Source organism: Argiope bruennichi, chromosome 9, assembly GCF_947563725.1.
Source record: "Argiope bruennichi chromosome 9, qqArgBrue1.1, whole genome shotgun sequence".
Taxonomy (NCBI): Eukaryota; Metazoa; Arthropoda; class Arachnida; order Araneae; family Araneidae; genus Argiope; species Argiope bruennichi.
The window spans coordinates 105,874,590-105,897,587 of record NC_079159.1 but is presented as its reverse complement, the minus strand read 5'-3'; the positions used below and the strand labels follow the sequence as shown (position 1 = coordinate 105,897,587).

General features: G+C 33.7%; 1 protein-coding gene across 1 annotated transcript in view; it reads right to left on the bottom strand.

Moving 5' to 3' along the window:
- Window positions 1-6,200: 6,200 nt before the first annotated feature.
- The window catches only part of LOC129984310 (cytochrome P450 302a1, mitochondrial-like), a 28,580-nt gene continuing 11,782 nt past the window's right edge, over window positions 6,201-22,998 (bottom strand). The window contains exons 4-10 of the mRNA XM_056094171.1: window positions 21,053-21,234; window positions 17,209-17,392; window positions 14,576-14,717; window positions 11,508-11,689; window positions 9,007-9,085; window positions 7,601-7,789; window positions 6,201-6,420 (exon numbers count right to left, since the gene is read on the bottom strand). Of these exons, the coding sequence (XP_055950146.1) occupies window positions 6,310-6,420; window positions 7,601-7,789; window positions 9,007-9,085; window positions 11,508-11,689; window positions 14,576-14,717; window positions 17,209-17,392; window positions 21,053-21,234 (1,069 nt within the window). The 3' untranslated portion in view covers window positions 6,201-6,309. The remainder of the gene's footprint in view (window positions 6,421-7,600; window positions 7,790-9,006; window positions 9,086-11,507; window positions 11,690-14,575; window positions 14,718-17,208; window positions 17,393-21,052; window positions 21,235-22,998) is intronic.

Below are 22,998 nucleotides of genomic sequence, written 5' to 3'. Positions count from 1 at the left end.
GAGCTTTTTCAGAGTCCGCACTAGAGAGTTTTGTGCTCCATAGTATGATAAAGAAAACTGAGGCTGCATTTTAAAACGACTTTTTGTACCGCCGAATGAAACGAAAATTTGATACGTAGTTGCAATTTTATCAATAAGTTGATGCAATAATTTGGATAATGAAATTCTACACATTTGAGTTATTGCTTTCACATGCATCCTGAAGTACAGACTGACAAATGGTCCGCCCCCTTGAAGGATTGGTTCCCAATTCGATAGGAGCCTACATTTTACATGTTAAACTTGTAGTGGTAACATTATAAGCCAGATAACAACTTCCGGAGAAGAGAGTACTCTTTTGTCTAGTGGTTATGTTACTCGGCTATGAACCCTAACGTTGCGAGTTCGAACCTCTACCCGCCATTGGTGACCCTGGTTCTGAATAACCGCATCCTTCATTCAGCTGTCGTGGCTCCATCTACCGGCAGCAACCACTCACACACGCTCGCCGTCACCCGCCATAACACTTGGCGCGATAACAACGTTCGTCGCTCGCCATAACGCTTGGCGCGATAATCACGTTCGTCGCTCGCCATAACTGGCGCGATAAACCACAACCCCCGATAGACGGGGGTTGTGTCTAACGGGGGTCGTGGATAAACTCTACCGACTCACTGGTGGGGGACTATTGTAGTGGTAACATTATAAGCCAGATAACAACTTCCGGAGAAGAGAGTACTCTTTTGTCTAGTGGTTATGTTACTCGGCTATGAACCCTAACGTTGCGAGTTCGAACCTCAACCCGCACAAACTTGTGTACGAAATTTTATCTTCCTAGCTATTTACATTTTATAGTTATCGTATTCGCTTGAACTCAGACAGCCGACAGACAGACATCCACTAAATCTCGTCAAAATCTTGAGTTCGATTTGTTTAATTTTTAAAATTTTTTATTTATTTATTTTGCGATTGCAACTCTCGTATACAAAGTATAAAAGTAAGTAAAATCGACATATTACAAATCCACAGAATCTCACTATAGAGATGAAAAGTATATAACTAAATATAATTCAATAGCGCCACAATCAAGTCGCCATCTTTTAAAAGAAATATCTTTTCAAATTTGTTTTTCTTGTTTCGAAATTATGGGAAGAGGGGGAAAAATAATAAAGAAAGAACAGTAACAAATCGTCATCTGGAAAAGACCATTTTAGATGCTTTTTTATAGATGTGTAATGAAATATTACTTATTGATAAGAAATAGGCATAATGTGAGGTCAAAAAATGAAGATATGCTCCCACCCAAGGATGTCACGCATATCGAGAGAATAAAATTTTCAATTATTTGCATACAAGTGGCACTTTGATGGGTAAGCGACTACGTGGGAAAATTGATTTTTGTTTTTCGGAATATATGAAATTTTTCTTGATTTATTTTGAATTATATTCGTAATGTTTGAGCTGTTTTTTTTATAAAACCCGTTTGAATTTTGTTTCCAAGTCAATTTTTTGGGAAGTTACACTGATTTTTTTTAAATATATATTTGCATTTGCATTTCTATACTTTATAATGTTATTTTTAGAATTTGAGAGAATAGCATTTAATCTTTGGTATAGTTTTCTATAGTATTCTATAGTTGTTTTAATGCTTCACGATGCAAAAACATTTGTAAATTTCATGTTATCTATCGAACCTCAACATTTAAAGAATGGCTTTATTATATTTATTAAGTTAAGCTTATTTTTTAAGTTCAGGAAATAGGTAATGTATTTCTTAAGCTATTTGCAAAATGTTATTCAATTCGTTTGATAAATCTCTTAAGAGTTTTTTTTAAATTTATATCTCATCTTAACCAAAACAAAAAGCCCTTTTTTCTAATAAAAAAAACATTTTGTCATTTAACTGGTATATTTTGTTAGTTTTTAGATGTAGAGATAAAAAAATGAAAAAAAAAATATCTTCTAAGCAAAAATTCAAAATATAATTATTTTTGAGCGTGTTTCAAAAAAATCATTCCGAATATATTCACATACCTTAACCCATAATATAAACCAGGCAGTCCAACTCGAATTTCTCTGTTTTGTGTCATGATCATGCACTTAACTTTTCGCTCACTTTCACTTGAAAAACTATCCTTGTCGGCTTTAGCCTGTATGTATCTGGTAGAAATTGAATCGAAGAATTGCCTTACTTTATTGAAATATGATGAACATGAAAAATCAGATCGCCATATATATATAGAAAAGCGAGCAAAGAGATTTCTTTCTATTACAAGCGCCTCATGCCCGGAGCCGATGATGGATTCTCTATTAGGCCTCAGGGCTAAGAAATCAGAAGAAAAAATACAGTTTCTATGAATTATAAGGAATTAAGATAATATTCTGCCAGGTGTAATTGGTCAGATTCCTATCTGTTCGTTACATTAACTTATATTTATAAAAACAGAGTATCTACTTGAAATAATTGTGTAAAAACGTGGATATTATTTTTAAAGTAATTTCACAAAGTTGAAATAAAACAAGTAACTTTAAACTTGCGAATGATCCATTTTGTTTGGAAATGTTGAAAATTGGCTAATTTTGTTTTCGAAGAGTCGATCAGCACTGCTTAGCGCCGCAAAGTCCTCAAAAAGAAGAACATTCCTTCATCGATAATGGAAAAATTAATAGTCTATCATTGCGTTATCATATAAAGTCGAGAGCTTGTTTAGTTACAAGGTAAGTTCTCATCCTCGTACTTGAAATGTTCCCTTGCAGAGGTACATAAAGACCGAATGATTAGTTTCTAATAGTCCTACTAGTTCCTTTATATTTACCAAACTCCTTCGGTGTTGGGTCACCAGGATTGATGATTACTAAAATTTGTGTTTAAATATCATATTTTGTTTGCTCTTACTGTCTGATTCAGTAAAATATTTTTAAATTTAAAATTTTGATTAGACGCTTTGCACTGATTTGTCCATTGTGCTACGCATCTAATTTTTTTTTTATCATTTCACATAAAATTTGATATGAAAGTGATTAAATTTAACTAAACCAAACAATTTCAGCAAGAAAGTTTTGTAAAATTTCACAATTGCTTAGTTTTGAAGTTAAATCTTTATGATAAGTAAATTTTTAAAATTGTTAAAACATAATGTGAACTAATTCCTTCATCAACAACGGAAGAAAAATCCAGAATTAAATAATTGTCACATTCAAGGCAATTTAAGCCTTTGTACTCGGAAAAATAATTCGATACATAATTATTCACCTAATACAAAGATTTGTTTATTACTCTGAAAAATATATGTAGTATGAGTCCCTATGCTACTCCCCCTCCCTCGCCGGCAGATGGCAGTAGTGTTCTGACTAGACTGAGAAGCGAGGCAAACGGCAGAAGAGAGACGCTTGGGGCGTCAGCGTCGAAGTTGCCATTCTATGTTCGCCTAAACTGCAACCAACCCTATACTTTTGTTCTTTTGCTTAATGTTCGTGTAGTCCTGTGTTCGTCTATTAAAATATGGAAAAGGCAAACGTGTAGTCTTCTTTCGATTGGGAACATCACCTTACATAAATATACATAATTGTGTTAAGTCATTTTTTTAAAAAATTAATCTACATTGTTTTACCATTCTGCAGGCGCTTTTAACAGTCAAAATTGAAAAATAAAACGTCAAAATGATGCACCGTCTTGAATGGTGAGTGAGAGACCTCGTCCTAATGCAAAAGGTTAAGTTTCTTTACAACTATTAAATTGCTGTATAATTGCTTTATTGTCTGGCTGGTATCGCTGAAAAGATGATTTTGAATTTCAAGATGGTGTTAAACTCCTTTTTATGCTTTAATATGAGAATTAAAAAAAAAAAAAAAATCAAAATTAGACTAAATTTCGACTACATTATATTTTAAGTTTCTTCGAAGAGCACATTTCATTTCCAAAATACACATCTACCAAACCTGGTAGCACTAGGTTTAACGCTATGACTCATCGAGTACCAACACAGACACGAAATTACCATTTTAAATTAGGTAATAGTGATAAGTCATTCGGATAGTTTACAGTGGCTGCAAAGTGGTAATTGAAATTGACGAAATCAATCCAATTGGTAAAGTTGGAGGGTTTCAAATGTTTTTTCACAAATATCTCCAAAATATAGGTGGATGGCGTATATAGGAGGCGATGTTTCATGCGAAATAATAATAAAAAAAAATGGCAAAATCAGTACATTAGATATTTTATTTAGCGATTATATTTGGGGACTTTGTCAAGGTTATCTCTCGCAGGGAATGTACAGTAAAGTTCTCTTTTTAAAATAAGATTCTTTAACAGAAATGAGTATATTTAACAGTGAAAGTAAACAATTTTAAACCATTCTATAAATGTTATGTTCCACAACCATTAAAGACTGCAATTTATTCATAATCTCTGAAGTTTTTTTTTTTTTTTCCATCTTTACGTTTCTCAGTTTCGATAGTGCATCACTGAATCATTTGATTATGGATATACGATTTATATCTATTCAAAATTAAAGACCAAACTTCACGATTCAGGAAAATTCTTATAAGAACGAATTCAAGAAAGAAGACAAGTAGAATTAACAACTCTTTTGCTGTATGTGCAAAATCCACATGACATTTCTAATTCTGCGAAGAAAACTGGTGTACTTTCTTTCGTTTCAAAAACCGAAATTAAGTTAGCTGGAAAAATATTGTCTAGAATATTTCCAAATTCTTATGTGGAAACCGATTCTGATGAAGAGTAAATCGAAGAAACTTGATTTTTCCATGGCTTCTCTCAAAATAAATAAGTTTCTTGAAGACCATGAAGAAAAACTTACAAATCCGGAGACACTGAAAGCTGAATTTTCATTATTTGAGGCAACGAATAAAAGATTTATTATTTGACACCATGAAAACTATAAAACCAAGCTCAGTAGCTAGTGAACGAGTATTTTTAATTTCAGACAATATTGTGTCCAAAATAAGAACAAGACTTAGCCACCGTTCAGTGCATATTTTATGTTTAAATTCTTATTCTCTTAGGAGAAATTAAAATTAATATAAATATTGTTTGAATTTTCATTATTTCGTGTAAGTAACATGCGTATGTAATCCTTAATTTTTTTTAATATTTTGACTTTGATATCTATTTTGTTTTTTGTTATTTTATATAATTTTTTTTTTTGAAAAAAAAAGTAGAAAACCGACTAAACCGGTTTTTTGGAAATATTGAATTTGAAAACCGGTTTTTGTATAAACCCTAATATCTAAAAAAAACTTACATTTCGAATTATTATTCCTTGGATCAATCTGAGACCAATACATTATTCAATAATTGCCGAGAATACTGGACAGGGGAAGGCCAAGCTCTTCAAGAGTTAATAGGCAATGCAATTCTCGGTGCGAACTTTTTACTTCTTATTATCGAATTAAAGCCAAAATATTATCGATTTTAATCGACACAGTTTGTCAACTAGCTAGGTAAAACTAAGTGAAATAGCAAACCGCTTGTCTTTTTTTAAAAAAAGTTCATATATCGTGCATTAAAAAAAGGTGGGAGGGGTCACTATTTTACTTATAGGTAAAGAAATGACGATTTTCCCATAATTTAAATTTAAAAAATGTCTGATAAATTGAATGCCAAAATTATAAAAGCACCACATTTTAAAATTAAAAACTTGCAAATGGTTATTCTAGTAGCATCCTAATTATGTTCCAAAATTGAAATATTTTAATTTGTATAAGTTTGAATTGCTCGGCCTTTATAATTAAATGGAAGCATACAAATTACTCTGAAAATGCCATGCAAAATCTTGGTTGTGGAGACACTTATGCAATCACCTACTTTTTCCATTTAATGATTCACTGGATTTGTCTGCTTACTGGGTTTTAGGCAAGACTATTCTATGACACTTTAATCATAATTTGAAATGAAATTGCTAAAATCGTGTAAACCAGTCAGAGCAATCAAGTTTTGGTAGTTATGTCTTAGAATATAGATTAAGTGATAAGTTAAAGGATTCACCAAGCTAGTATAATGAATGCCTCTAATATCCAAATTTGCAAATATTATTCAGAACTAGCTATTCAAATGAAGCTTATGTGGTTTTTCTAGTACACTTATTTAAAAAGATACTGCATACAAAACGGATATCCCAGAAGGACTTCATCTAACGATATTCGAAGAAATTCCACATATAGTGTTTATGTAGTGCTATTTTAAATAAAAGAGAAAGAATAAACACGTGAAAATAAACAGTGTTTATTATTAATAAAAATTTTGTAAATAACAAGAGCACAGCTCCTAAATTTATACAGGTTAATAAAAGTCCTCTAACTGCCATGTTCTTACATTAGTGGAAATAATCTCAAATAAAGGGGCACCTCGGGTTTATTATGGAGTCGATTGATCATGTTGACTTCTTCCCCGTCGTAGACGATTTCGAAATCCCTCAGGATCTGCAAAAGAAAAGGGCGAGTATTTTTAAAAGGCACAAAATTTTAACTATAAAGTTTTGTAAAGCGTTGGAAGTGGAAATTCAGAGCCTTTTATTCAAATATGGCTTGAAAATTAACGTGGTGCCATAGTTTCAGTTTATCTTTGCTAGGCGAATACCTCTATAAGTACAGAATGCCGAATAGCATTGTACGGCATCTTCACGATATTGGCAGACATTCAGAATGTCGAATATCGTGGAGATATCGGATAATACCTTATGCTTATAGGGACCACAGCAATTAAGCCTCTAGTTTGAGTGAACCTTGATCCATTTATCGCGAAAGTCTAAGAATGAAATTAATCTTTCAAATTTCAGCAAACATTTCTCGAAAAAATTTAGTATTAACTAGTTTCTCAGAGTCGCGAAAGCGGTGGATCGAATCTCATGGAAATGACATCATTTATCTAGAATTATTTATCATCATTTATCCACCACATCCTTATAACATCATTTATCTAGATTCATCTCATCATGTATCGAGAATAAATAACTTTAGAGTGTAAATTTATTTTCTGTGAAACGTATTTAAATAAGATTGGAATTCTTGAAAACTTCTGAAAGTGTGGGTTTGAGTGTTTTAGAAGCGAATCCTGTGAAGCAAGGTTTTTTCAGAATGTTTAATTCCTTAGCAGGTTTCGTATTAACTCCTTTATTCCAGAAAATTGGTCTAGACATGTACATCCGAGTTAAAGATTTAAATCTATACTACACATTCACCCTTTGACTACTCATTTATTTAAGCGACTTTTGCATTTGAAGCGCGTTTAATTTTTTTGAACATGTGAAGGCAGCAACTTTTACGTAAGAATTTCTTACTCAGAATATATACTGCTACATGATAGAGATTAAATTATCCAATTAGAATTGCACAAAAAAAAAAAAAAAAGAATCTTAAAATTTAAACAAATACGGAACGTTCCGATACGTCAAATGTATCCAAAGGATTAACATTTCAGATGACAAATCACTTGGGGAATCCTATTAAATGCCTTGGAATATGCATCTCTTCCGATCTTATATGAAAATAAGAATAAATGCTCAATAAAATGAATAATCAAATTCGATTCGCGAGGCTTAGAATCGGTAAAATCGATGTAAAATCGATTATAGTTGGGATAGATAAAGCAGAACTGTCGTACCTTTGCAATAACTAAAGCCATTTGATCAAGAGCAAAAGTTTTTCCGAAGCAGATCCTTCTTCGGGCCCCAAAAACGTATTCGAGGTGCTGCATATGGGGAGAGGGATGTCTTTCAGGATTGAATTTAAGGGGGTCAGCGAAGTTTTCTTCCAAGAGACATGCCACTTGCTGGTGGAGTATGACGTGTATCTGTAAAGAGAAAAGTTTAACAATGGAAGAATGAGTTATTGTGCAATATTGTATTCGATTGTTAGAAATCGGCGATTTGGAATATTTACACTCGAATTGCATCAATGCTGAAGATAGCGCCCCTTCGATTTCTTTCTTTTAGAATGAATAAGAAAATGAACGTTTCAGAGTGACAAATTCGGCAAACGAATCAAACTGGAATGATGCGAAGGCTATGTTTCTATTGGTACAAGATATTATGCAGTATCTCCATGAATTGGTGTTTTGTGGCACAAAGGCCATCTTTGGCTAAGCTGTGCCACACTTAGAATTAAAATATTTATCAATTTATAATAAAAACGAAACATGGAATGTCTACAAAATCCACATGTCTAACATCGTAAAAATGTGAAAAAGCGCAACACTGATGTAAGGTCTATTGACACAAAATGCTGAACATTGTTACAATACCTTCCCGATATTGGCCAGTATTTAGAACATTGGGCAACATCGTGGGAACACAGGAATATCTTGTGCTAATAGGGGTATGGTACAGTACTATGAAGCGTGGCTAATTTCCATGACGTTGTACAGGCAATGAGAATGTCACAACGTGGTTCGGCATTGTGCTAAAAATGTTGTTCGTCTTGTATCAATGACATTTTGCGCTTCATAATATTTAGTGAAGAAAACTACATTTTGGACATTACTTTTCGACAAGCTGAACTCAAAATCTGATTACAATCCACGTACTAACATTTTTAACCAATCCCCTAATTTCATTTTTGAATTGCTATATTCACATATACGCGTGAATACATACCGATATACTCAAACTGTGGATGAATTTCGTCGATGATTCCCTACACATCAACAATTTTAATTTAATTTAATTTAATATCAATATATCAAATAGGCGAGCTTTTTTTAAAATTAAGGCTTTAAGAGACCAACAAAATTTCAATCCTATTAAAGCAAGGCATTGAACAATATCTCTACGATGTTGTCCATTATTCTGCCGCCGAATCATCTCTTGTAAGAGCTATTCCGTTCGTGATAAATGCCCTTTAATACCGTGACAATATCATAATATTGGGAATTTTATGCAAACAGGAGGATTTTCTTCAGTTCTAAAATATAAAAATTCAAATTCGCGAGGTTTTTTTTTTTGACAAATGCAATTTTTTTCTGTACACTTTTCATGCACAAAGTAAAAATATGTCGTAAATTTCACCTACCCCTTTAGGAACTATGTATCCACCCAGGATCAAATCTTCTTGAAGCACTCTTCTATTTCCGATAATGGGAGGATTTATTCTGAAAAAAAAAAAGTTATTTTTTAAAGTTAATTCGCTGTGAACTTGATAGAATCAAGATAATGTGTTATTATAACACCAGTCGGATTCAAAATCAGATTAGATTTAAATTTACGGCATAGGTTCATTAACAATCTCAGCTCACGAGTTTGAAATTTTAGACGCTTCAGGAAAAAGACTCAACCCCGAAACAGAACACTTGCATAGATATTATGGTTTCGAACATTAATTGGATTTTAGCCTATTTATGTGATAGCGCATACATGGGCAGAATTTCGCTGGCCATTACAGAAGCGCAGATATACGTTTTTTTGTGCTTTAGAACCAACACTATCGCGCAGAACCTAGCTCGCAGTTAATAGGAAGTGATGATTACAAAGCGGGATCAGATTTTTAAAAAACTGACGAAAAATTACGTGGACATAACTGTTCAAAGGGATTATTTTAACAACTATTCATTGAAACCCATTCAAAATAATTCAACCCATTGAAAATATCATGGAAGGCTCGTAAGCATTGCCTAATTTGTTATAAAGAACCGTCAACGTGTACAACAACCATGCATTTATTTGTATTTATCAATTCACGCACTATCTTACTATTTAAAAAAATTCTAAAAGTTCATACATAACTTCATAAAATTATATATTTATTTTGAAATTTTATTCAATAAATAGGCCAATTTATAAGCATATATTACTTACGGTAAAACAATTCAAATAAAGCAAATGGGTTAAATTGGCGGTTTTGTATACATAATCTGCGAAGCGTTTTACTGGAATATATCTGACATATGCTAGATTGTAATATAAACAGGAATCCGTTAGCTTATAAACATCTAATCAATAAAATTAGAACAAATATAGTTCATAACAATACCACGTTTAATATTCACATGTCAAAGTTATTTATAAAGAATAAAGCTAAGATACGAAAAATGATATTCTATTTAGTATATTCTTTTGTATTGTTAGTCATGGAACCATGAAGAATTACAATGCTTGATCTTAGCTCCAAAGAAATTATGCTCAACGACATGAAAAGATTGAAGTGGCAAATAATTTTTGCCCGTTTTACATGCTCCAGTCATATTAATGTGACCACCTGTTGAAATCCAGAATAACCACCTTTTGCAGAGCGGACAGCTGCGAGACGTGCAGATAGAGAGTCCGTTAGGCTCTCGAAGATGTTCATTGGGATGTTGAGTTAATCTAATTCCAGTGCCAGTTGCATTAGGTTACTCGAGTGAGGATCCATGGTGCGAACAACCCGATCGAGGTGGTCTCACAGATTCTCGATTGGGCTCAAGTCCAGGGAATTTGCTGGCCAAGGGAGTGCGGTAAACTCATCCTGGTGATCTTCGAACCACGTACGCACACTGCGAGCTTTATGACACGACTCATTGTTCTGCTAGTAGATGTAATCATCGCGATGAAAAACAATAGGCATGCAGGGGTGAACATGGTCCACCAGGATAGATGTATACTTGCGTCGATTCACCGTACCTTCCACAATGATGAGTGTACCCAGAAAATACCACGAAAACATTCCCCAGACCATAATGCTCCATCCACCAGCTCGGACCCTTTCGGCAAATGTTGCAGGGTGCTTGCTTTCAGACGTTTCACGCCGTATACGTCAATGTCCATCTGTCCGATGGAGCATATAATGCGATTCATCGGAAAAAGCGATCTGTCTCCCACTCAGTGGAAGTCCAGTTGCGGTCCTGGAGTGCAAATTCCAGCCTTCATCGCCGATGAACAGCATAGGTGCCTTAAACAGGCGTCTGCTGAGGGAGTCCATACACAGCAACGTTCGCTCAACCTTCGTTGTGGAGACACTGTTGGTAGCCCCATCGGTTCATTTTGCATGTCTAGTTGCTCATTGGTTGCACATATATTTGCCCGAACGCACCTCCGCAGCCGTCGTTCACCTCCACTATCTATGGCCCGTGGTGCACAATATTTGCCACTTCGCCGATTTTGGATTGTGCCATTTTGCCATGCACGATATACTGTTATCAAGGCGGCCAGCGAACATTTTATAAAATTAGCCATTTCAGAAATGCTTCCACTCTTGGCCCGAAAGCCAATGATCATGCTCTTTTGGACGTCGAATAAATCGCTCTGTTTCTGCACGATTCAAATGTACTCCGAATGCTTACAACACACTTTATATATACAGCAAATTTGCTGATAATACGTGCCTTCTGTGATTGGTTATTTAAAATTGACGCCAAAAGTAGGTGGTGGTCACATTAATATGACTGGACTGCATCTTGTACAACAGAAATTATCCATTATAGATATTGCATTGCATTGGAAATTATTAGTATCGCTTAAATTAAATGGATTAGCTAGATTCAATAAAAACTATTCGATTTTTGTATTCGAGAAAATTCAGAATTCAAGTAAAAAGAATACCTTAAAGTCTCCCACACGATTCCATTAAGGTACGGTGGAATGTCGTATTTGAAATTCTTCACAATCGAGAAGTATTTTGAATCTCTTAATGGCAACAGCTTCGTTAGTTCTTCTCTTGCAGCGTCTTGCACTTGTTTGTTCCGAGCCAAATTGTAGAGAGCCATTAGCACTGTGAGAGGAACCTGAGAAGATAGAAATTTTAAAAAATAATTTGGAGAATCTTGTTTTGAAAAGGCAATTTTTATTGCTCGACTGTTGGACTATGTTATTTGAAAGCCAATCGATATTCGGTGGCTACCATTAACCTCCTGACTGTCCAATTTTAAAAGTCAATATTTAGATGTAAAGTTTGCAAATAAGTTTAAATATTTTAATAAAGCGAATCGATACTTTTTCACGCAACAATAATATGATGCAATAAAAGTCTATAATCGTGAAAATAAACACACGAACCTGCAAAAAACGCGGAATGCGATAGAAAATGGATTGGGCTAAATTCTAGAGACGGGTACCGCCAAGTTTGGCGCCAAATTTTAAAGCTAAAGTTGCCAATATGGCAACCCCTCTACGCCTGCAATGTATGGCAACCCTGTGAAGAGAATGGGGTGATGTCGGTGATGTAATTATAAACTAATCAGGTATGAATTGACTTTGAATATCAACCAATTAGGTATAAGTGCAGCTTTTCGCGGGGAATTTCTAATTTCTACTGCTGCCCAAGTCTTGTAACGTATTTTTTTCTTACTTTCTTCGATTTCTCTTGTGCTGGCAGCTTTTCGTGGGGAATTTCAAGTTTTTCTCTTCAATTAATTGACGATTGGATTTATTCTGATTTCTTCTGCTTGTAAAGTATTTTTTTTCTTACTTTCGTCGATTTTTCTTGTGGTGCAAAATGGCTGGCATGAATGTGACAAATGAGGAATCCCTTAAATGGAGGGGTTTTTTCGATTTAGAACGTTTGGTAGCGAAAGCGTGTGTTGAATGGTGCATGAAAATGGATTTAATTGCTGATGGAAGTGCGGTGAGTGCGGGCAGGATATGGTATTAACAGAAAGGAAAGGTTTGTAGAAGGGAAGGGCATTATTGTAAATTAACGAAATTCACATCGTTAAATCGGGTGAGTTAAAAAAAAAATTGTATTGTTATTTTTGTGCATTTTTTAAAATTTAACATTGTTTAAATTGTGCTATTTTTAATTATTTCTTATATAATTATTATTATATAATTATTCTTATTTTATAATTATAATATTCTAAATATAAATATAATATTATAATATTCTATTAAATATAATTATTCTTATTTTTGTTCTTTTTGTATACTTCATGACAAATTTTTCTCCTGCCATCGCCCCAAGGACGCTGTAATCTTCAGAAAAAAATCTCTTGAAAATAGTCATAATATTGAGAAATACAATTCTGAAGATTACAGCGTCCGCGGGGCTTGGCGAGAAAAATTTGGCGGGAAATCGCCAAATGGTACCCGTCTCTAGAACTGTACCATGGATTGATTGCCAACTGCGAGATAAGCAGCTGGAGGGTTAACCCGAGACTTGGAATCAGTGTTTAAAGTGTTAAGAAAGTTAAAGGCAAAATTCTGGAGGAATCATTGATATCTGATTTTGATAAGAAATTAGATCACAAGTCGCCGCCAATTATTTATTCGGAAGTTAGAACAATATTTTAGCATTTGATTACCCGAAATATATAATCATGCATCTGAACCTAGGCACTTGCAAGAGTAAATAATCTATATAATTTATTGACAACCAGTTCAAATTGAAGAAATCTCAAATTGCGGTCATTCTGTTCTGTTTTTGAAATAGAACTCTAATAAAATATAGAATCCTCCGATTAAGACAACATTGTCTTTGAGACTTAAATCTAAATATGTGACATACAAAAATTGCGTACGATACAATGCTTTTGTTATTACTTCAGTATTATAATGTGAAGCTTTTGAAATACCATACTGACCAGGTATCTCCCCTAGACTGCATTCTTCATAATTAGATCCTTTATTATCAAACATGTGTTGGTGAATCGAGTCGTTAGTTGTTCTAGTCGATTGGAAGTGGAACCTTAACACATAGCATTTCAGTAAATATTTTTATTAGCTGAACGGCCACAATTATATAGTTAAATAAGCGATACAAGTGCACCCAAATTAACAAAATTCGATCTCTCACGTAACATTCCAAAGGCACCCGAGCTTTATTGGCTAGAATATTCAGGCTCAGTTGTTGGCAAAAATTTAGATTCTTCCTAGTTAGCACAAGATATCGTACAATATCTTTAAGTTGTTAGAAAGCCTGCCAATGGAGATGTTACAATATTAGCATAATATTTTCACCTGGGTTTAGCTTGAAAGAAATGCGAGTGTACAGCTTTCGATTTCATACATTAATTAGATAACTGTTCGTTTCTTAAGATAATTTATCGATATTAAAGTAGATAACTGCACCAAGGAAATCGTAATGGATAATGCGTATGCATTTGAATCCATATTTAGCGAATGGATTGTCACAACTATATAGTTGTGGACACAATGTTAAGATAAGCTGAAATACAAAGATGCTCTACACTTTTGAAGAGCATTTAAAATCCAAGAGAATTCTTGCAATTTGTAAAGAGTGCGTCTTTGACTTTCTAAAAGAACAGCAAGGATACATCAACATTATCTAATCTTTAAACTAAAAATTCTGTCTAGAGGATATGAAAAGCCGTCATGAAATCTAAATAGGATTATACCATCAATCGCTATTGTCAAAAAAAAAAAAAAAAATCTGGCATTTTAAGCTCGGATCATTAAGAATTTATAAAATGACCTTGCTATATATTTAACTTATGAAACGTCCCGTTAACCTTAAGAAAAATGATAATTCTAAATTACGATCAAGTCCGATATTTGATGCAACTTGCACAAGCAAGTTATGTAGACCATTTCTGGACATATAGCAAGAAGGAAATATTTCAGAGGGAAGTCGGATAACAATTCCAATATCAGACGGATGCAATTAAAATTTGTTTATAGTGTAGTTAGGGATAGATTCAAAGCTTGGATCTTACCGTCTGCAGAGCTCCTTGAAATATGTCCATAGTCAACGTTATGGCATTTTTTACCGAGCCATTTGGTTGCTCCAACAGTGTCTTCACCACACAATTAGAGTCGCCTTTCGCAGATATCTCATGGACGTATCTGAGGATCACACTATGCAGAAAGATGGAGAACTACGTTACCAATTTTTATTATTCAGAAATCTAATTTTGTTGTATGAAACAATTTTAAAGCACCGATATTAATGCTGTATTTAAATCACGGAAGGTTTTCAGGATGATCGTATGACCCAAGAGTCATAAGTGGCCATCTGCGCAAGATTCAATGGTCAAGAATTGCATGTTAAAAAGTGAAATCGCCCAACGCCGTTAAAATTAAATTTTTATCGGCTGTCCACATTAAGAGAAATGCATGAAAATTTCTGGATGGCGTCTTATGATTTTGCTCTCATGGCAATTGCTCTATTCTGCTATTTGTGCCGATATCCAGTGGCGTAGGGAGGTATACATGTCCCGGGCACGAATTTTAGGGGACGTGAATATAAGACGTTAATATTCATTAATTTAAAAAAAAAAACGAAATACGAAAACGCCATACACTAGACACATTTACATTCCTTAGCCGTTGTTAGATGGAGAGAAAAACCCATGTGTCGATGGTCACTTACACCACTATACCACTGATGTCGTGCAATTTTCCTGAAATGCAGTAGCATTCGATAATCTCTTCTTTCTTACAGTCCAGGAGAATTTTTAACAAAAGCAGCAGAATACAAGTGAGGGAAAAAAAAAAAAATCAACCAACAGTGCATTTGTTGTTTTAAGTTATCGACTTGGCCATGGAAAATAGGATAATACAAAACAGCTATATACCGGTTAAGTGGAGGGAGGAGTGGAATCAGTTTAGATTTATTTAAAGGTTTAAAATTATGGATACCAAAAGTCTTCAAGCAATGCAAAAAGAAAAATCAAACTTCTCGAAATCAATTTCAAAATTTAAACGAAAGAATTATTCACCTTATGAACGTATTTTATAGAAATGGTCGGTAAGAATTTCGATTAATATCTGCGTAATTTTTTCATATTCAATTTAATTAAAAAATTGCCTTCATTACATCAACCCTTTTTTTTAATTCAGAAAAATTGAGAAAAAAAAAAAGTTAAGATTGTCTATTTTTCCTGAACACGTTCTTCGTTAAACCCAATATCGCTTCTCGCATTAATTTTATACACTATAATTTTTCTTTAATGTCCAGGTTGAGCTAAATGGAACTAAAAATTGGATATTTCAGTGTGATGATTGTCATTTCGTCAGATATCAAGTTAAAAGACCTACAAGTAAAGAAAAAGTACTTAGTGCCTCCTATACCAGTACACTTTTCGCAACCAAACAAATAAACTCGATATATTTTCCAAAATATTTGTATTTTAAAGAAACGTTCGAATTGTTCAAAAAAAAAAATTAGCTTATTTTTATTTTAAGCGTTATGTTTAGTTAATAAACTTAATACATGTCACAACTTAATACTTATAACGAGAAAATCGACGCTTGTCCGTGATGCAAACGAATTAATTACGTTTGCATCACGGACAAGAGCCTTATTATGGCATTTTTAGGCAAATTGTAAAACCTGTCTCATCTTCGACTTTCAACTATATTTATGGTATACGGCCGGCTCGATTTCAATCTGAATCTTGCTATTTGCCTTATCAAACTTGACATACAATTTTAAACGATTGTCGAATTTTACGATTAGTTTAGTTTTAACGAGGTTTCGGAGTTAAACGAAGGGAATGATTTTTATTTGAGATGCAGTATGGTTAGAATCGAATTGGTTATACAACGAAGTAATTGGTCCGTAAGTAATCGATCTCCTCAGCGTTATTCAGGATAAAGATACTTGAGTATTTAGAATACTTCAATAAAATCGCTTTTAGGGTTTTCATTCGACTATTCCAAATAATAACCCGTTCCCCCCTCTCCGACTTTTAAAGACCTGCAACAAATTGAACAACCATTTGATTTTTGCTTTATCCCTGTTGTCATTTTTATGGTAGCAATATAAGTTCTTCATATACATCTTTGTCGTGACTCCAAGTACCATTCTTTTTGTTTGCCTGACCAGAAAAAATAAACGGCGTTTTTTTGTTAATATTAGAAACGGAACTCCGTAAGACTGCACTGCACAGCTTTCAAAATTTAGAAAGTGAAAATCGATGGAATGTATTTGATTTTCGTTATAAAAGCTTAGTGTTCGAAATAGTAAATATTTTACTATTAAAATAAATATCCATAAAACAATATTATGGCCGTCAAAGTACATGTTAGAAATTCAAAGGCCCGTTAATTAAACTATCCATGCATACAGAAATTTTCAAAATAGCCAAGAGTTTGAAGATGCATCCCTATTAGCAAACATTGATATTATACTATTTATATTATATGATAAATATTATTACAATATCTTCACGATAATGCTCGGCATTCAGAACATTGAACTATAGCATGGATGTATCGTATAACAACTTGTGCTAATAGGCATGGATTATTTACTGACGAGGGATCTGGAACCAATATTCAATGGGCATTTTTCTGCAGAAGAGGTGGTAATGATTAGTAATCAAGCCAATTTTTATAGACCTACAAATACATGTAATCTTGTGCAGATACTAGTCGTTGATAATGCTTCTCATAGTTGGCCCAATCCACTTCTGTTAAGGCAATCATTTCATTTGTAAGATCAGCGGCTTCTACCATTTTGTCGGCCTCTTCATCTAAGTACTCACTCAATGCATTCAGGCGTCGATTCAGAGTGACAACACCAATACCTAGAAAAAACATTCAGAATCAATAGCACTTTCAAGCTATAGCTTAGACGATTGACATGTGAAGGTTTCTAAAGTTAAAAGGAAACTTTCTATAGGTTTCATATTATACTTTTTAACATTGCATATTACAATTTAACCGTCCCTACTCCGATATCTTTCTCAAACACGAGAAGTGGACAAGTGAAATCTGCAAATTTCTTACTCGTCTGGAAAAGCTTACTTTTCACAAAATCATGGAAATTCAGTTAAAATCAACAAGGTAAATCTGGAGAATTTTGTCGGAAATCTAAACCAAGATTCTTAAAAATTTCAACTTTCCTTTATCTTTCTCTTTGATGCAAATAAAATGAGACAATTTTAGAATTACAAATGCGTGGATGAGATATCGACAATAGCTATTAGCCGTTAACAAAAAGGAAGAGAACCGTTTAAGATAACTGTCAGTACATATTCCATTCTATCTATTTTGTATACATCTTCTGGAATATGACCGTTTATCGGCAGCGAATTCATCTGTCATCCCTCGCTTTATAATCTGGGAAATAACTTCGTGAGCAAACCAGAACATTAGGCGTAATTTGTTAAGCATTGACGCAAAGATCGCACATTACAAGTTAGGAATAAATATAATGGCGGAAAAGTATTTGAATATAGTTTAATATTGTTAACTAAACATCTTTATCGACCAGCTGCTGTTCAGAAGATATTTTTTTATATTTAACTTCGATTAAAAAGTTTAAATGCAATATGTCCACGATTCCAATTTTTCAAACATTAAAGTCATGTTATTTCAACTGTGTTGCATGTGTTCTGTTCATTGCGCAGATGGACCTTTCTAACAAAGACCAATCCCATGACACAGTGACCATTTATATTTCAATTTCTGCGGTACTGTAATTTTCTAACAGATATTAAACGGAACTCGTGCTTTCGGCAAAGGAAAGTAGTGAATTTAAATATTTGAGATAATGAAAAAAGGTTTAAATTACAGTACAACAGTCTAACCTATTACTGGAAATAAGGCAAATAAAATCATTAAAGATTTTTTAAATAAAATCATTTAAAGAATTGTCAAGATTTAGGAAAAATATTCCAGCCTATAAATTCTTTAATGATAAAGCTTTGAGACTGAGTAATTTTTGTGCAATAAAATATTCGCGTAGATTAAAAACACCTCAGCCTCTTAATCTCAGCTTGAGAATTTGTGGCAATGTTTATACCAAAAAAAAGACAGTGGAAGTTTTCAGGTAAAAATGAATCGAAAAGAATTCTTTCGAAAGAATGCGGAAATCTTCCATCCGATCTAGCAGATTTATAGAGTCTACTCTAAAAAGATTACAAGCTATAATCGATAACGGAAGTCTTGTTTCAATTTTTGTAGTTTTTATTGTGCTGGAATATTTTTTTAATCTCTCCAAAATATGTAATTCTTCAAATCTTACAACATACATCATAAAAATGGGCCGAATTGAAATGTCTATCCTTTCATAGCATTTATTTTGTGGAAATTTGAAGTTTGATTTATTAGTAGTATCCTTTATGTTATAGGAACATTGAGTGAATACTTTTTTCTACGCTATTGTACCATGATATCGCATACACATACTACAGGTGCGAGAAGGCATAACAAATTACTTCCACTTCGAATGTCTACCAAAATTCGTATTTATTCGAAGATTGTATTTTCTATTCAAAAAGTTGATTTTTATATGGTGGATATGAAAAACCATTTCTACTAAACGTTTACCACGATTTATAAGTGACTCAAGCCATTAACAGAGTTTGGAACGCAAGTTATTCCATATTCAAAGTAGAAATCCTTGTGAATTGCATTGGCCACTTCATCCATGCGACTTCTAATACATCTTATGAAGGATTTGATTTAAAAGATCTTCAAAATAATATAAGCGCTATAAGAGCAAGGAAAATAAAAATGCAACTTCCTTCTGCATTTTACTATATCTGAAATTTTTCACTTTGGGAAACATTATCCACCACGTTTCCCTTCAATTGCGTTCATTTCAATATAGATCCACAACTCTGGAGTTGCCCATTTCAAAGTTGTAAATTAATACATAAATTTATTTAGTTTCATTCCACTTCTAAATACCTTCAAAAACTGGAGATTTTATATTTCAGTTTTGCTCGATTCGGACGCCCTTCCAAACGACAGTTAAGTTTTGGTACTAAACAAGCTTAGTAAATCTTTCGATCGACGCGTCACATATCTTTGCAAGACATTTGTCGGCTTTGTAAGAAAAGGTTATAAAAAAATAATTTCTAAAGTTAGCATGGAGATGCAGTTTAAGCCACATTTAATATGTCAATGACCTCGAAGTTTTTAATCTACATGAACTTGAAGGATATCTTCAAATTCAGCGTTACACAATGTCTTGTATAAGAAACGGCCACTTCCACTGAGTCTTACGGGTAAATGTCACGCTACAAGATTAAAGAAATTGCCAATTTATTCCATCTCTTCTACGCAACGAATTGTCATTACCGACTGGTGTAGAAAAGGTAAGTGGCTTCTGAAGTATCTTCATTAGAATGAAGGCTCAAACACCAGTGGACTTCTTTGCGTTCCATTTAGGGCGAGGAATCTATCGTCCCTTTTTCCTTTTAGTCTATAGTCTCACTGCAGAGACTGCCACAAAGACAAAATATAAAAGTTGAGATTATATTACTCCTAACAAAATAACTTGAGGTTTAATCACTTGTGCTGTAAAGACAAGCTACCCAAGTTGGAATCTTCTGTCACAGAATCAAAAATGTGTTTGTACACCTCGATAGGCAGTTCTCAGAAGTAAAATTTACGTTTGCGACTCTTCGACTGAGATTTTTTTAGGAGTTTTTGGTCAAAAATTAACACTACCACCTCGCGAAAACTATCGGGCAAATGCCAGCAACACCATGCTGGCATGCCGCTAGAATTATCCCATTTAATGATAACTACTGTTCGTTTCAGTATTCTGAGGCGACTACTGTTCGGCGGTTCTATCTCACTAAGGGGGTCCCACACGGAAGGCTGTACGCCATTTAAAGAATTTACTTTATTGTTAAATTTAAACATCCAGTATTTTTCCGAATTAAACCCATTCTAACGCATGCGCAAAAGCTCAGAGGTTTTGGAATCCGTTGGCAAACAAGATCATTTGAACCCGTCCTACCACAGTCAAATAGAAGAATCCCGATTAGACGTGCAGACGACATAGAATTCATTTAGAAGATAGAAATTTCAGATTTCAACGAGTTATTGGACTGTGCTTTCGCTGCGAGTTACATTTGACAGTTTCGGCACGCGCATCTGAATCTTGCCAGAACAACAGCCTTTCGTGTTGTCAAGTAGCGATAAATAGAATTCTTTTAAACTGTAGGCGACGCTATACGCGAGATTAGCTGCAATGGTTTTGGAATAAAAATGAAAGATATTCAAGTGAAAAATACAGATTCATGACTAAGTGTCAGAAGATGCCAAGGAAGGACATCTCCGTATATTAATCATAATCCGATTCTCGACATTAATTTTAATGCACACGAGGCTCAAATAGGGTAAATTACAGAATATCTGGAATGGGATCCCGAACATTGATATATTCCCGAAGCCGAGAAGAGGTATCAGCAGATTCCTTACTTTGGGAAATAAGTGGTACCACTTACTTTCAAATGCCCAGCGGAACAGCCATGGAAGCATGTTGACGTCACCTTCGCTCGCTGCAATATGCAACATTTTCACCAAGTCATCCGCTACTTCCTCCAAGCTTGGATGGAGAGACCGGATAATTTTCTCCGTAATTCCTACGGCCATCAGATTCCTCAGCATCCACCATTCCGCACCATCGCTGGAAGAGGTAAGATTACATTAATGTTCCGTTTTAAAGCAACACTAGGGCCATTTTGAGATGGATCTAGCAATTCGAAACCCCGGTCAGATGACGAGGACGACACCATAGCTGGGACCCCTCTCCAAACTTCCACATCACATCACATCAGCAGGAGGACGTTTTGGCCTCAATGGATTCAACATGTATCAGACTACGGTTTTTCGGTGGAATCGGGTCTCGAAATTGAAAACCTCCGGTTCCGAAGCCGAGACCTTACCACCAGGCCACCGCTGGAAGAGAACCGATATTACTCTAGATAATACGTCGAAATTAGCAATTTAACTCACTTCTTGGCTGATACACTTTATGAAATGTGGAATGAAAGAATTATGTAATGTTCTATTGGATTTAAAGGTATTAAATGTGATACAGTTACTCCTCATGTAGCGATTGTTAAAATTTTAAATTGAGCATTAATGCCTTCTTCCTTTTGTTCTTTAGAATATAGAGTTTCAAAACGCATTTTAAAGCCACTTTGGAATTCCTCTTGCCATTTCACTGATATCAGTCTCATTTTCATACTATTTACTCTATCTATACTTGTAATAAAGCCGATAGAGTGAGTGTGTGCGAGTGAATGTGCGTTGACGATCTACAGGTCAGACCGTTTGTCTTACAGCTACAAATTTGGCACATGTATACCTTGGAGCTCGAGAATGTGCAGATCGGAGCAATTTTTATATTTTTAATTAGAATTTTAACTAAAAATTAAACTATTAAAATAATTAAAATTTAAAATAATAAACTATTAAAATAATTTTTTTAATTAAAATTTTGGCTCTTTCCCTGTATAGTTTCCGAAACTATTAAAACAAAAGTTGATTTTTCATCATATCGAAGTTCAAAAAATCTTTTCAATGATACTAACCTAAAAATCAGATTTCCATTTTTAATGAATTTTGAAAAATTCATTAATCATTTTTCAACAATTTCGAACAAGTAAAAATTTAAACTAGACGAGCTCGTTAAGCGTCAATAGGAAAAATTCGTCTTATCACTTTGTTCCCATCATATTTACAAAAGCTCAAATTAAAAAAAAATTAGTTAACTATTATTGCAAATTAAACATTAAATATATAAAAGTAATTTTTAGCTTGTGTGTATGAAATGAAATAAATATAAAATACGATACTTTCTAAAGAACAAATTTAAAGAGAAGCCTTCTGTGATATTTTATAATACCTATATTACTAATTCAATAAAAAGTTTTATTTAAAAGAAAATATCGTTTAGTATATGCAAGATATCCATTCTAATCAATGCCAATTAATTTGTAAACCTTTAATTGAAATGCATGTGTTAAAATGATCTAAATGAAGTAAATTACATTTTATGCAACTTGAGTCAAATGTTCTGCTGAATTACGAAATTTAAAATTTTTACATGGATCCTCTGCCCTATGAATCGTATTGAACAAAATATTTAAAATATTGGTGTCTTAAGACTTTTGCACTTCAATAAACTAAATCATTGACCAATTCATGAAAATTTAAATATTCTATAAAAACTGGAGATTTTAGACCATTTCATCGACCATCTCAAAGATAATCATCTAAGACTTCTCAAGAGTGATTCACCTTGATTAGGAAAATGTCGATTGTTTTAATATTGTAATGTTCAAAACTTAATAAATCTGTCAGATGTGAATGCAGAAGATATAGACGTTTATATATTTAAAAGTTGAAGTGTCAAGAATATTTTGCAGAATACGATTTCTTAAGA